At 36.4% G+C, this 15,423-nt stretch overlaps 1 protein-coding gene and 1 long non-coding RNA gene across 8 annotated transcripts in view; one reads left to right on the top strand and one right to left on the bottom strand.

Moving 5' to 3' along the window:
• Nucleotides 1–10,359, bottom strand: part of LOC309660571 — a 202,219-nt gene extending 191,860 nt beyond the window's left edge. Inside the window, exon 1 of the long non-coding RNA XR_014263475.1 lies at nt 2,396–10,359. This is a non-coding gene — a long non-coding RNA (uncharacterized lncRNA). The remainder of the gene's footprint in view (nt 1–2,395) is intronic.
• Nucleotides 1–15,423, top strand: part of CEP70 (centrosomal protein 70) — an 80,832-nt gene that overhangs the window by 32,255 nt on the left and 33,154 nt on the right. For 5 of the 7 annotated variants that reach the window (XM_082461240.1, XM_082461241.1, XM_082461246.1 and 2 more), the window contains 4 exons: nt 2,199–2,255; nt 12,469–12,550; nt 12,655–12,743; nt 14,187–14,261. In XM_082461240.1, the coding sequence (XP_082317366.1) occupies nt 2,199–2,255; nt 12,469–12,550; nt 12,655–12,743; nt 14,187–14,261 (303 nt within the window). The remainder of the gene's footprint in view (nt 1–2,198; nt 2,256–12,468; nt 12,551–12,654; nt 12,744–14,186; nt 14,262–15,423) is intronic. The other 2 variants (XM_082461243.1, XM_082461244.1) reach the window with 2 other exon arrangements.

Here is a 15,423-nt window from a genome sequence, read left to right as displayed (position 1 = left end):
GAAGACATATCATGTTCCTTAAAGGGAGCAGTTGATAGGTAGTTTGAATTTTGTGTGTTGTAATTCTCATTACACTTGTATTAATTTGTTCTGGCATCTGTATTCCCCACGATGCTGTAAGCTCAATGATGCCAAAGACTCCGTGTCATTCCCTGCTGTGTTCTAGTGCATGTCCACGAGGAACTGTAGAATTTTAATAGACGTTAATGAGGAAAAGGGTATTCTAGTTAGAGAAATATGGTGGCTGGGAAACAAAATGTATTTGGGAGTGGCAAGTAGTCCAGGTAGTCCGAGAGGTCTGGAGCATAGGGTGCACAAGGTGATGGTATCTTAGGAGACAGTATGGAAGGAAAGGTGTGCTAAAACTTTGAGGGTCTTCAACTCCAGGCTGAAGAGTTTAGGTTCTACTTTCTGTGTAGCAGGATAAAAAACCCCCAGGATTTATGAGCAAAGAAATTAAACCCAGAGACAGACAAGTTAGTGATCAGTTTTAATTGTCTAGTTGGGAGATAACAGAGGTCTATAAAGAAAAAAGAAAGAGAGGTACTGAGAGATGGACAGGAATTGTCTAGACTGACTGACTGTAGATGTTGAAAGAAGAAGAGCAGTCAAAGATAGCCAGATTTCAAGCTAGGTTTGGGGAATGGGGAAGGAGGATAATGGGTTCATTTACGAACATGTACTTAGGCACTTTCCGTCAGCCACAGAGAGATATCAGGCCTACAGTTAGAAAGGCTGAATTCCAGAGAACTTTAAAATTTAGAGAGAGAAAGAAGAGACAGAAGAGGAGTTATGTTTGGGTGTCAGGCTAACCAAGGAACAAGAGTGTTTGAAGAAGGAGAGGGTGGTAATAAGTGTTACATGCCACCTCATTGGTTTGTGTTTGCCTTCCCACTGTCTTATTTGCTCGGAATTCCTGGTTTGACACATAATAAGTCCTCTTTAAAAGTTTATTGAAGGTAGAGGTAACAGTCATTCAGGATGAATGAAGTTTGCTATGAAGGAAAAAGATAGACATGGAATGGTAGCATGGGGGAAGGAAGGGGTGAGAGGACTTGTGAAGTGTATAAAGGAAATTAAAGCATATTTGCAGGATAATATGAAAGCTGGTACGTGTTGGGATGGGGAAAGTTGAAGAGAAAGAATAATCCAGAAAGTTATGATATTAAAAGCACAGTTGGTTGAATTAGCACTGAAAAAAAGGAGATGGGTAAGTTTCTCAAGATAGGAGTGAAATACTATACATTCTTGCTTTGAGAAGAATAATATGTGAAAGTATAGTGTTATTTTATTTTTCTTTGAGGATTTTTTGAATTACAAAAGCAATATGTGCTTTTAGAAATTCAAACAATACAAAAGTATGTAAAGTAAAATGTTATAGACCTGCTTACCCTCCTAATTTCCACATCCCAGAGATATCACTTTTAACAGTTTGGTTTTTGTCCTTCCTAGTGTTTCACAGCAGTAGTGCTGTTGGCTTTTGGGTGGGACCATTCTTCATTGTGTAGGGCATGATGAGCATTCATCATGTTCATTGATGAACTTTTAAGCATCGTTGCCCCCTCCCCAACTATTCAGTGTGACAACCAACACTGTCCCCTAGTTGTGGTATTATCCCTCAGTTAAGAACCCATAGAGTTCATTTTCAGTACATATACAGATTCATTTACAACTGTTTTCTTATAAAAATAGAGTGATATTATACATTTGGCCATGCAACATTTTTTTCCGTTATCAATTCTCATTAGGATGTACAAATTTACATTGTCTCTTCTCATGCCTCATCATTTTCTATAATATGGATGTGCCATTATTTATTTAACTTTTCCCTTGTTGGCGAGTATTTAGATTGTATCTGAGTTTTCACTCATAAATAATGGTGCATCGAGCAACTTTGTTCATCTTGAGTTACAGCCTTAGGCACATATTTCTGTGGGAGTGATTGCTAGAGGTAGAACTGTTTGGACAATATGCATTTAATAATTTGAGATTTAATGTCTGTGGTTATTAAAAAATATATACATTAAAATTAAAATATATGGCATAGTATGATACTTGCTTCTGGCAAAAATCACTTAAATTTTTTATGAATTTGCAGATAACCTGTATGTTTATCACTGTAATTTGCAATTGTATAGAGAGAATAGTAAATGTTCCAATACCACATTTGAAAATAACTCAACTTGTCTGTTTTCTAGGTTGCTTTGCCTAATTGATTACTATGAATCTAAAATTAGAAAATTTCATAAACAAAGGTACGACTAGTCCGGTATTACAATTTTTAAAGTTATTATCTAGTCATGAATTACAACAAAAGTTTCTATGGACTTTTGAAACAAATATGCTTTGGAAATCTACCTGATATATGTATAATTTACCTAATATGTTTAACTACAAATTTCTTTTTTTATAAAGATCTTCAAGACTGTACTTTACCACTTATGTTAAAATATATTGTTGCATTTATATTAAAATATGTATATTTAATATCACCAAAGTATCGGTCACAGAAGAAATAGTATTTTTCTTTTGTTGAAGTATTATAATTTGTTCTACTGATGTCATCTAACCACTAGATAGTTACTGAGTGTATCCACAACGTGTGTAGGATTGGATTAGCTGCCTGCCAAAGTACAGCCTAATTAGTATGCAGATTTATATGAGATAAAGATAAAATGTCATAGTGAAAAATCAAGTATATAGAGTAAAACATAGCTGTCACATCTGATTAAAGAAATAAGGGTAAAGTTTAAAAATAATGGTCTTTGACTAACCAAAAATAGCTGAATGATATCTAAGGCCAAATAATCTAAAGTGCTTTAATATAAAGTCATTAAAACGGCGGCTATTCTGTTTCATTGTTTATAAATGGAACAGTTCTTTTAACAAATATTTGAGCACCTACTTTCTGCCAAGTTCTGTTTTTGTTACTGAACAGATAAAATAGATAAACTAGAATAAAGCAGATAAGTTCTCTGCTTTCATTAAGCATACATTGTCTAGTATTCTTGCCCCAAGAGTACTGACTCCAGAAACTCAGGAAGACTGATGGCAGAGCTGTGCTGGTTGCTGATTCCTTCTAGCACCTTGGGGACTCTTAAAAAAGAGCAGGATGCAGGGAAGAAGGGAAGAAAGAAGTGAAAAATGAAGGAAGGGAAGATGAGAAAAGAACAACTAATGATAGAGCAACTCCTTGCTTTGTTCTATTCAGAAAGTAGTATTATACCAAATAACTTGAGGGACCTTCTGATTTTCAAATGAAACTGTGTCGTTTAGATGGTAGGCATGGTGTTAGATTGATTCTAGAGATAAGACAACGTTTTATTTATTTGTTTGTTTATCTTGGCTGCATCAGCTCTTCCTTGCAGCATGCGGGGTCTTTTTTTTTTTTTTTTGCGGCGCACAGGCTCTTTGTTGATGCACGTGGGCTTCTCTCTAGTTGTGGCGTGCTGGTTTTTTTTCTCTCTTTAGTTGTATCACGTGGGCTGCAGAGTACGTGGGCTCTCTAGTTGAGGCATGCAGACTTAGCTGCCCCGCGGCATGTGGGATCTTAGTTCCCCCACCAGGGATCAAACCTGCATCCCCTGCATTAGAAGGCGGATTCTTTACCACTGGACCACCAGGGAAGTCCCTAGGACAACGTTTTGAGCACAGTTTTTACCTTCCAGGAGTTTGCAATCTAGTAAGGGAGATTAAATATAAACACATTAATAGTTAAAAATAATATGAGACTTAAAAGACACTAAGACATAATGTCACAATAGAGTAATTACTAAAAACTGTACAGACAGTAACTAATACAGGAGTTGATAACAGGAACAAATTTGTTTTAGATGGAGTAACCAGGGAAGCCATTACAAAGCAGATGGGGGTTGTGCTTGAGGTTGAAGAATAAGTAAAATTTGGGAAAGTAGAAAGGCAAAAAAACCCACTGCTTATATGCTTTGAGCAAAAGTTCATAGATGTAAGAGAGTAGACTTTTTTATGGTACTATAAGCCAGTTTGGCTGGACTTCATACAGAACCAAGAGTAAGCTATAAATGAACAAAAAGACATCATTTGCCTTGGAAAGAAGGAAGGCGCTTTTTCCTTTGATACAGAAAAGCTGGGTGATGGGGTTGTAGGTATGTGTATTAGTCAGGGTTCTAGAGAGAAACAGAATCAATAGAATGTACATTTATATGCAGAGAGAGATTTATTTTAAAGTAGTTGGTTCATGTGATTGTGAAGCTGGCAAGTCTGAAATCTGTGAGGCCGGCATGCAGGCCGGAGACCCAGGGAAGAGTTGACGTTGCAGTGTTGAGGCTGAAGGCAACCTGAAGGCAGAATACCTCCCTTCTTGGAGATTTCAGTCTTTGCTCTTAAGGACTTTAACTAATTGCTCAAGGCCCACCCACATTATGAAGGGTAATCTGCTTTATTCAAAGTCTATTGATTTAAATATCACATCTAAAGCATACCTTATGACCATATCTAAACTGGTGTTTGACCAAGTAGCAGGGCACCATAGCCTAGCCTAAAATGAACAATCATAGTATGTAAGAGGAAAGAGAAGGTAAATGAAGAATTTCATTTGAGAGGTTGTAAACTGTTAGGCTCACAGAATCAGGAAAGTAATGAAAATGAGTAAAGCAGGTTAGGTGGGAACTGTGGCAAATTGGAGAGCTGTGTACCGTCTGTCTTAAGGGGGCAGTTAAACTGTACACTCCGGCCAGTTGATGCCATGCAGGAATGTGAGCCCACTGTGGCTAAATCTGCTTTTTGAGAAGTTAGAATGTTAGGTTTATAAATGAAATCAGATTTTTAATGTTTGCAACTAAAACTCAGTGCTCTGCAACATATTATATGGTCCAGACTGAATATTATTTGAAACCTTTGCTCTATATCTTTAGTAAATTGTAATCTGGATTCAGGAGTTGGTTGACTTTTTTTCTGTAAAGGGCCAGACCGTATGTATTTAGGCATTTTAGTCTATATAGTCTCTCACAACTACTCAACTCTGCTGTTGTAACATGAAATGAGCCATAGACAATAAGTAAATGAATTGGCATGGCTGTGTTCCATAAAACATTAATTTAAAAAAGCCTGCTAGATGTAGCCCACAGGCAACAGTTTGCTGACCACCGATCTAGATGATGAAGAGAGAACATTTGGGATTTGTAGTAAGAGTAGAGAAGATTTAGTATAGCCATCATTGAAATGTCTTGTGTAGAATGTGGTGTGAGAGGTTGCCTCTGAAGTTGTGCAAACTGGCATTCTCTGACTAAAAATAATAAAAGGATTGAGCCATTGGGGGTGGTGGTGTTGAATCTGGTTGTCATGAATTTGTAGTGAAAATCTGGGATTGAGGAATGAGGACCTTGGAGGAAAGGAATTACTTTTTTGCTTAGCAATCCTATCATCACTGGTCTAGCTGAAGTGAAATATAATACTTTGGCCGGTACAAACTACGCTCAGGTCAGATACTTGGATTGAATGTGTCTCATTAAGGGAGAAGGATACAGGAAGAAAACAGGGGATGCATTATACATAATGTTCTCACGGGTGGAAAATTAGAAGTCATTTATACTTTGCAGTGATGAAGAGTCTGCCCTGAGGAGAGTTTTTCATAGTTCATTGACTGAACAACGTTTATCAGTCTCTTTTCTAAGAGTAAATACTAACTTGATAGATTGTAGCAACTTCAAGGTGGATTTTGAGATCCACTTGATTATTTATATAATATTTATATGAATATTATATATATTATATTAATAATTAATATAATTATTTATATTAATTATATCACTTAAAAAAGAAGGCGAAAGAGAAGAGAAAATGAAGGAAGATGGGCTATGATTTGGAGGCCTAAGTGGGATAAACAGGAAGCAGAGGAGGAGGACGTATACACCTGTAGAGCTAGGGGAGCAAGACCAAAGGAAGAAGACAGATGAGACATGGGCCTCTTGCAGAGGTAGAAGCCCTCTGTTTAGCACCCATTTTTTAAAGGCAGCATTGTCCAAAGTTTTTCTCATCATGAAACACAGAAAGTGATGTTTGTGTACCACACTGGGGTCTGGCCAGTTGTCCTGAGGGCTGAGAGAGATGAATATCTTGGCACATTTGTATTTCCTTTGCACAGCACACCTATGGCACACCATCTGGACCCTCATTTTAGGGCGCAGGCTTGAGAAGGCCTCCAGAGAGCTCGTGAAAGGCAGTTTCTGAATACTATGGACTGGTATTCCTTTCTGCCTCCATACATGAGAAAACTCAGGGAAAGCAAAGGAAGCTGCAATCAAGGCAGCAGATATTTGAATCAAGTGTTAAGCAGTTGGAAATCTTAGAAAACTGCAAACATGGTATAACCTCTGAAACAGGAAAAGTAAATTTTAAAATGATAAGCTCTCAGCTATGTTACTTTACCTACTTTTTAAAAAAAGTTAATTAATTTAATTTATTTATTTTTGGCTGCATTGGGTCTTCGTTGCTGCGCGCGGGCTTTCTCTAGTTGTGGCGAGTGGGGGCTACTCTTCGTTGCGGTGTGCGGACTTCTCGTTGCGGTGGCTTCTCTTGTTGTGGAGCACGGGCTCTAGGTGTGCGGGCTTCAGTAGTTGTGGCACGTGGGCTCTCAAGCGCAGGCTCAGTAGTTGTGGTGCACGGGCTTAGTTGCTCTGCAGCGTGTGGGATCTTCCCAGACCAGGGCTCGAACCCGTGTCCCCTGCATTGGCAGGCGGATTCTTAACCACTGTGCCACCAGGGAAGCCCCTACCTACTTTTATTTACCCAGAAATATATATCACTGTAGATTACTATATCACTATATGGTAATATAGATTAATATATCACTATAGATTACATGGAATATATTGCTGGCTTTTTCTATTAGTATTACCCTGGCTTGGTAGATAGAGTAAAGAGCCAAGGAAAGTAACGTAGGAATAAAACCTACAGGCCTCAGATTGAGTTTCTTCTGAGATGTCAGAGACATTTGGAAAGTTACCCCAGGGAAAATAGTTCTATAATGAATTAGTAAAGTGAAGTCCCCTTGTCTAATTCCATCCTTCTTTTTAGATAGAAATTTTTAAAGTGGTCTTGGGAAATGGAAGCAGGTGGCTTTGAGGTTAACCTCTGACTGAACATGATTTGGATTAGGCAAGAAAATAAAACACAGGATTTCTCTAGTTTTGCTCTTTCTCTCCACGCCTAAGGAGCACGATCTTCACCACTGGGTCCCTCCTGAGGCTTCTGGAGGCCATTGGAGAAAGGGTGGGAGGAATTTGGCTGTGGGGATCCCATGTCCAAATGAGAGTTTGTGGATGCTTAGAATTGTTTTTACTTCAAGAAAACCACAAAATCTGTCAATGCTAAATAAAGAACTACAGGAAAAGAAAGTGAGGATTCTTTACTGAAACTCATTTCCCTTTAGGTCTGCATACATTTAAAATTGGTCTCCTCTACTATATTCTTATATTAGGTTTCTCTTGAGAACAAGTGTAGCCATAGTGGCAGGTATTTGAGAGTATATATAGGGAATGATGTGAGTGCATAGGCTTTGGAGCCAGAGATTTCAATTTGAATCCCACTACTACTACTAACTATTTGAGTGGCTTTGAGCAAGTTAAATACGCAAACTCCTCACCTGTTAAATGTGAAATAGTTTGTATAAAACATCTATCTTAGTACTTGTTATATAGAGGCTACTCAGTCATCCTTATTTTAGTCACCTTTCCTAAAATGGTCATTTGTTCAAGGCTAGCATGTGTTTTAGAAGAAGGTCTGAGGGATATATTAGTACAGCTGTCTCGAATAGAAATGTAATGCAAGCCACATACATAATTTTGCATTTTCATGTAGCCAAGTTAAAAAGTAAAAAGAAACCAATGAAATACATTTTAATATATTTTATTTAATATCCAAAATATTATCATTTCAACATGTAATCAGTAACATTATTAGATATTTCACACTCTTTTTTCATTCTAAATCATTGAAATATGGTATATATTTAATTTACAGCACACCTCAATTCAGATACTAAATTTTCATCAGAAATATTTGATCTGTATTTAGATTTCATGAAGCCTAGTTCAAAAATAGACTTATATACTCAAATTGTTCTATACATACCTAAAAGTTTTCTAGCACCTGAATCAAGTACAGAAAACTTCTTTCCTTTAATATTTACATCCACATTTACAAAACTGGCTCATCTTTTTTAGAATAATTGGTTTGACTGAATTAAAGGTATATCTGCTTGAAAACTATACCCACCTTAAATTCACTAACTCTTCTATTTAATTCAGAAGGGTACTGCAGAATTGAAAAGCAGCTCTAAATCAATCAATAGCAACAAAAAGTTCTTCAAAGTTTTCTTGTCGTTTTTACAGCCAATTTATATGCACTGTGGATTAAAACTAAAATCTTCTACCATAATATTAGAAAATGTGTGTAAACTCAATATTTATTTGTGTTATGAAAAGTTTTCATTTCAGTGTAAATTCTCATAACCTATTAGCTTGTCACAGATCTGGCTTTCCTTTCTTTGGAGCTTCAAATATATTTTTATTTTATTTTATTTTGTTTTATTTTTAAACATTTATTTATTTTTGGCTGCGTTGGGTCTTAGTTGCAGCACGTGGGATCTTTCCTTGTGGTGCATGAGCTTCTCTCTAGTTGTGGCGCATGGGCTCCAGAGTGCATGAGCTCTGTAGTTGTGGAGCTTCAAATTTAGCTTACTCATATGTAGAGTGATGTTGGTGAGAAAACATAAACCACACTACCATTTTTGTGTTTGGTTATTGAGCATTTGGCAAGCATTTTGTTTGTTTGTTTCAAGAAAATATTGAATTCAGGTTAACAGTACAGTTAGTCTTTGTAACTCTTCCATGACTCAACCAATAATCATTGGCAAAATGCACAAGATTGTTAAAGTCATTGTTTTCTATTTGTTTCAGTGGTTCTGCAAACTGGTATAGCATTTACACAGGTGCTGTATAATTTTAACAACTATATTCATGACACTGTCATAGTCTGCTTCAGAAAACTGAGCACATTTCTAATATGTATTATACAGTATAACAAAGCAATGAGAAACATCAGTCTTTTGAACATTCCAGTAAATCTGGATTTTTGACATTACAAAGCTAGAGCACCTTCCATTGTGGAAAAAAATGATTTTTTCATATCTAGCTGAAATTCTTCTTTGATAGATATGTAAAATTCAAAGACACACCTTAAGTGTGATTTTTTTTTTTAAGACCTCAAATTGTCAACATTTCTTGGTAAATCTGGAAGTCCTCTGAGACAGAACATTCCCAAAGTGTTAATTGAGATATGATTCATCTAAAGATAAAGAAACATATTTGCAATTTTTTAATTAAATCAATTCATCTTTGATGTTATAAGAAAGGTCTTGTATTCTCCAGGCAATTGTTCATGGGCTTAATTGAAGATCTTTCACTTTTTTATAAAAATAACTTTTGTTTTCTCATAACTTTCCAACAAAATTTCCATAACAAATAATTTATTTCATGTAAGGACAGTTTCTGTTTTTGTGCAACACTTCAAAATGTTTTTTATAGGTGGCCAAAATAAGCTCAGATTTTGCTAAAAAATTATTTTAAAAGTTTTTGTTGTATGGTTAATTTTTTTGGTGACTTTCGTTCTTTTTTGACTGTTGAGAGGAAACTTCTTAATATATTCATTATAATTTGCTGAAAATACTTCCTATCGTTATCTACTTTATTATCCTAAAAGATTTTTTATATAACAGCTTTTTAAAATAACAGCTTTATTGAGATATAATTCACATGCCATAAAATTCACCATTTTAAAGTATACAATTCAGTGATTTTAGGATATTCACAAAGTGTGTCATCATCTCCACAGTCAATTTTAGAACATGTTCATCACCCCATTGAGAAACCTCATTAGCAATCACTCCCCGCCCTGAGCCCCTACTCTGCTGCAACCCAACATCACAAAATATACAATTCCATTTACATGAAATGTCCAGAAAATGCAAATCCATAAAGACAGAAGTAGATGAGTGGTTGCCTAGGAATTGAATTGTAGTGGAGTAGGGACTCAGGGCAGAGAGGAGATGGGGAGTGATTGATAATGGGTACGGTATTTCTCAGTGGGGTGATGAACATGTTCTAAAATTGATTGTGGAGATGGTGACACAACTTTGTGAATATCCTAAAGGGATATCTCATTGTGGTTTTGATTTGTGTTTCCCTAAGGACTGATGAGGAGTGTCTTTTTATATGCTTATTGTCCATTTGCATATCTGTTTTGGAGAAATGCCTACTCACATCCTTTGCCCATTTTTAAATTGACTTTTTTGTCTTTTATTGTTGAATTGTAAGAGTTCTTTATTAAATTTATTTATTTATTTATTTATTTATGGCTGTGTTGGGTCTTCGTTTATGTGCGAGGGCTTTCTTTAGTTGCGGCGAGCGGGGGCCACTCTTCATCCCCGTGCGCGGGCCTCTCACTATCGCGGCCTCTCTTGTTGCGGAGCACAGGCTCCAGACGCGCAGGCTCAGTAGTTGTGGCTCACGGGCCCAGTTGCTCCGTGGCATGTGGGATCTTCCCAGACCAGGGCTCGAACCCGTGTCCCCTGCATTGGCAGGCAGATTCTCAACCACTGTGCCACCAGGGAAGCCCAAGAGTTCTTTATTAATTCTGGATACAAGTTGCAAATATTTTATCCCATTTTGTGGGTTTTCTTTTTTCTCTTGATGGTGTCCTTTGAAGCTCAAGAATGTTTTAATTTTGATGAAGTCCAGTTTATCTGTTTTTTTTCTTTTGTATCGTGAACCAGCAGCTTTTCCAGTTTGTTCTGCAGCAAATTATAGTAGCATTCATTAGGAAATTTGTGGCATGCGTTCTTTCAGTCTCTTTTCTTTACCGTTCCAATTATTGTACTGTGTCAGATGTTATCATCTCCACTTGATTCTGTTAAAAATCTGTCCGTAATTATTTTTTAAGCCAAAAAAGTTTAGTTCTTATAATTTAAATAATAACTATATCATTATAAATTATGATTTATATAGGTATCACCATAAATATAGTATCAGAACAAACACCTTACAATGTTATATTGGTATATAGGAAAAAAAATCATTCTAACTGAATCAATCCATTGATACTGACTAGACTGGTGGTGTGTTTGTATATAGTACTACAAACCATCCACGCACCCAGTGCACAACTAGGCCACAACATTAATACCTTAACATGATGCATGGTAGTGGTATGTAGTCCTAAACAATAAAGTCGTGTTTAACAGAAGAATATTTTACACTGCTTCAGTTTTTAAATTCTAATTAAAATGAAATAGAATTAAAAGTCTAGTTCTTCAGTTGCATTAGCTGTATTTCAAGTGCTCATTGCCCGTGTGTACCTAGTGTTTACCGTATTGGACAGCCCTGTGTTAGTGTATCAGGATTTTTAAAAACATTAATACTGATTTTCTAGTCCTTTATAGCTCACAGAATGCTTTGATGTCTTTTTTACTTTTAACACCAATTCTATGAGGTAGATGTGACAGAAATTATCTCTGTTTTATAGATGAGAAAACAAATTTTGAGAGACTGACCTACCCAAATAACACAACTGGTTAATGGTGATGTCAAGACTTGAATCGGGGCCACTAAGTCTGTGGCCTTGTCCACTTATACTCTGCATTTTTTTAAAAAAATAAATTTATTTATTTATTCTTGGCTGCATGGGGTCTTTGTTGCTGGGTCTTAGTTGCTGTGCGCGGGCTTTCTCTAGTTGCAGTGAGCGGGGGCTACTCTTCGTTGCGGTCTGTGGACTTCTCATTGCAGTGGCTTCTCTTGTTGCAGAGCTTGGGCTCTAGGCACGCAGGCTTCAGTAGTTGTGGCACGCGGGCTCAGTAGTTGTGGCTCACGGGCTCAGTAGTTGTGGCTCGCAGGCTCTAGAGCGCAGGCTCAATAGTTGTGGCGCATGGGCTTAGTTGCTCTGCAGCATGTGGGATCTTCCCAGGCCAGAGCTCAAACCTGTGTCCCCTGCATTGGCAGGCAGATTCTCAACCACTGCACCACCAGGGAAGTCCCTGCATTTTTTGATATAGATTTTTTGGTGACCTAAAAGTACTAGACGGAAAAAACAATATGCTTTGTTTGTTTATTCATTCAACAAGTGTTTTTTCACCACCTCTTATGCCCCATGTTCTTCTGGGCAGTGACATACAATGGGAACAAGACAAAGTTCTGGTCTTCATGGATCTTACCTTCCGATTAAGGCATTAGTGAACAAATATATACTATAGTACTAGGTAGTAAGTAGTATGTTCTAATACCATTTTCTGTGAGAATAAGTAGGAAATTTGGCTTAAGTTTTAGTTCATGTTTAGGTTATCAAACCCTTATTGTATTGATTTAATTTTTGTTAGCTAGATTTGTTTTCTTTGAAGATAAATTTTTCATAAATAACACTGCATGTATCTTTTCATAGGCAATATAGAGAAGATGAAAGTCAGTCAGAAGAAGACTACAGAAGTCTGAGTGCTTCACCCACTTATAAAGGCCTTCTAATGGTATGGGGACTATATGACTGATAAATACTTTTTTTATAAAGCAAAATGATAATCTAAATAATCTCCCAGGAAAGTTAACTATTTTTTTATGAAATGTGTTGCAGTCATTACAGAATCAACTCAAGGACTCGAAATCTAAGATAGATGCACTTTTAAGTGAAAAGGTGAATCTCCAAAAAGATTTGGAAACCAGGTGAGAGAAACTTAAGTCATTTTTATTTAACTTCCATTTAAGCATAAACTGGAATTTTGAATATTAAATAAATCATTCTGTCACCTTTACTCTAAAACTAATGTTGGGGACCTCATACTCATACTCATTTTAGTCATTTGTCTCTCATATCATGGAAAGAGCAAAAACACATACATAGGCAAGGGAAGTGAGAAAATAGGAAGAAGATAAAACTGGGTAGGAACTCAGAATAGATTCAGTCTTATGCCAGCAGGTTTCCCTTTCCCAAATAACTATTTTTTATTTTAATTTTTTTTTCCAAATTACTTTAGAATGTCTTATTACTTCATCATATGCCTGTGTTGTGGGAAGGGGGGGAATTAAAAAGTTTAAATGGCATACAACAGAAAGGTTTATTTATGTACAGCATACTACCACAAAAGGATGGCACTCTACCTGTTAACAGAGAGTAATAAGGAATGCACACTGTTGAGACTTTTTTATTCAACAAATATTTGTTGAATACCTACTGTAAGTTATACATGGTCTTAAGTTCTGGGATAATATATAACAAGCAAAACAAATACCTTGTTCTTGTAAATCGTATACTTTAATGGAGAGGAGACTGATACCTACAGTAAAAACCATTTCTATAAAGTTTAAAAGCCTGCCACATAATAATATGTAAATTTATGGTTATATAAGTATGAGGTGAAAATTTATAAAGCATGCATGGGAAGAATGAAGAGTGAATTTCGGATAGTGGTTACCTGTGGTATGGGAAGGAGAGCAATGACAGTAATCAGGGTCACACATGGAGTTTTAAGTACATGTATAATGTTTTAGTTAAAATATTTGAAACAAATTACTGTTCAACTTTGATAAAGCTTGAGGGGTGGACACAGCACTATTTGTCTTACTATCCTCTATTCTTGTCTCTACATTTGAGATAATTCACTATAAAAACAAGCAATAGATTAATAACAATAAAAATGGGTAGAAAGTTTTGAACAGGGAATACACAGAAGAAGAAACCCAGTGGCCAATAAATACCTCATTATCAGTCATGAAATATTTTTTTTAATTAATTAATTTATTTATTTTGGTTGTGTTGGGTCTTCATTGCTGCACGTGGGCTTCAGTAGTTGTGGCACGCGGGCTCAGTAGTTGTGGCTCGCGGGCTCTAGAGCACAGGCTCAGTAGTTGTGGAGCACGGGCTTAGTTGCTCCATGGCATGTGGGATCTTTCCGGACCAGGGCTCGAACCCGTGTCCCCTGCATTGGCAGGCGGATTCTTAACCACTGTGCCACCAGGGAAGCCCAGCAATCATGAAATATTTTAAGAATTTTTAAGCATATTTGTGACAAGTAACAGGGTATACACTATTGTTTATTATTAAATATCTTTACAGTATAGTTTTATTAAATAAAAATAAGTGCATTCAACATGATTTATTTTCTACAGGCCCACACAGCATGAATTAAGACTTTATAAACAACAGGTGAAGAAGCTGGAGAAAGCCCTTAAGAAAAGCATCAAGTAATTATATTTTACCAAAGTTACAAATTTATTAGGATTTTGTATCTTATTATTTATTTTTATTACCTGTCAGCTTACCTCATAGTGACCTTGGCTCAAAATTACCAGGCTGATGGGGGGAAATGACGTTAAAAAGGGATATTTCTGGTTCCACAGTTTTAAAAGCTTCTACTGTATTGGATTTGGCTGTATATGCATCTTAAGTAAGAACAAGGAAAAGGTAATTGTCTGATATAATAAAAGGCAAAGATTTTAATTAGAAAGTTGTCTTTGGAAGTCATGGAGGAATTGCAAGAGAATCATTGAAATTAGAGGTGACAAGGCCCAAATTTTTGTTGGTGGTAGTTATGACATGAATAATATATAGCCTCATCATATTTTAAAACTAAAGGTACCAGAATGAATGCAGTGTGCCATTCATATCCACCACCTCTCTTTTATGACTTTGAAAAGCATGTACTCAGAGGAGTTTCAAAAAGTTGGTCCTCAAATAGTGATAGTATTTTCTGAAGATTAGTTATGTGTACTCTTTGATTCAAGGGAATGGGACTTGAAGTAGTGCATTGGGACTTGAAGTAGTGAGCATTGAGATGAAATATTTTAAAAATGACATGAGTTGAAATATGCATTAGATGTATTAAATCAGTTGTATTAGCGTATGTTGATTCAATTTTCAGTGACAGCTGTTTCCTCCTTCTTATGGCAGCACATGCCACAGTGAAAGGCAAGTATTCTGGCCATCCAGGAATTACATATTGAGTTAAATTAAGGAAGGAAAACTAAAAAAGAAAAGAGAAGTGGAAGGTTTGGAAAGGTCACATTCATTCATTCAATTAATATTTTTTCCCTTCCTACTATTGCTTGATATTTTAGGTACCTGTAGTACCTCTTCCTGTCTGCTTGGCATTCTGCATACTGAAATTACAGTGGTAAATCAAATAGAAAAGGTTCTTGCTCTCATGAAGGTTACGTGAAGGGGGAAGGGCAATGAAAAAAATAAATAAGACAATTTTGATATAGTATAAGTACTGAAGATAAAATAGTGTGAGAGTTGCTATTGTATGAGTTTGGACAAGAAGTGGTAGTGACATGGTCAATGGTGGCAGTAGTGGAGATAGAACTGATAGGACTTGGTGATGGATTGGGGATATAGGCAGCTGAG

Source organism: Balaenoptera physalus (genome assembly GCF_965194825.1).
Source record: "Balaenoptera physalus genome assembly, chromosome: 4".
Classification (NCBI taxonomy): domain Eukaryota; kingdom Metazoa; phylum Chordata; class Mammalia; order Artiodactyla; family Balaenopteridae; genus Balaenoptera; species Balaenoptera physalus.
This window is presented reverse-complemented; position numbering and strand designations above follow the sequence as displayed.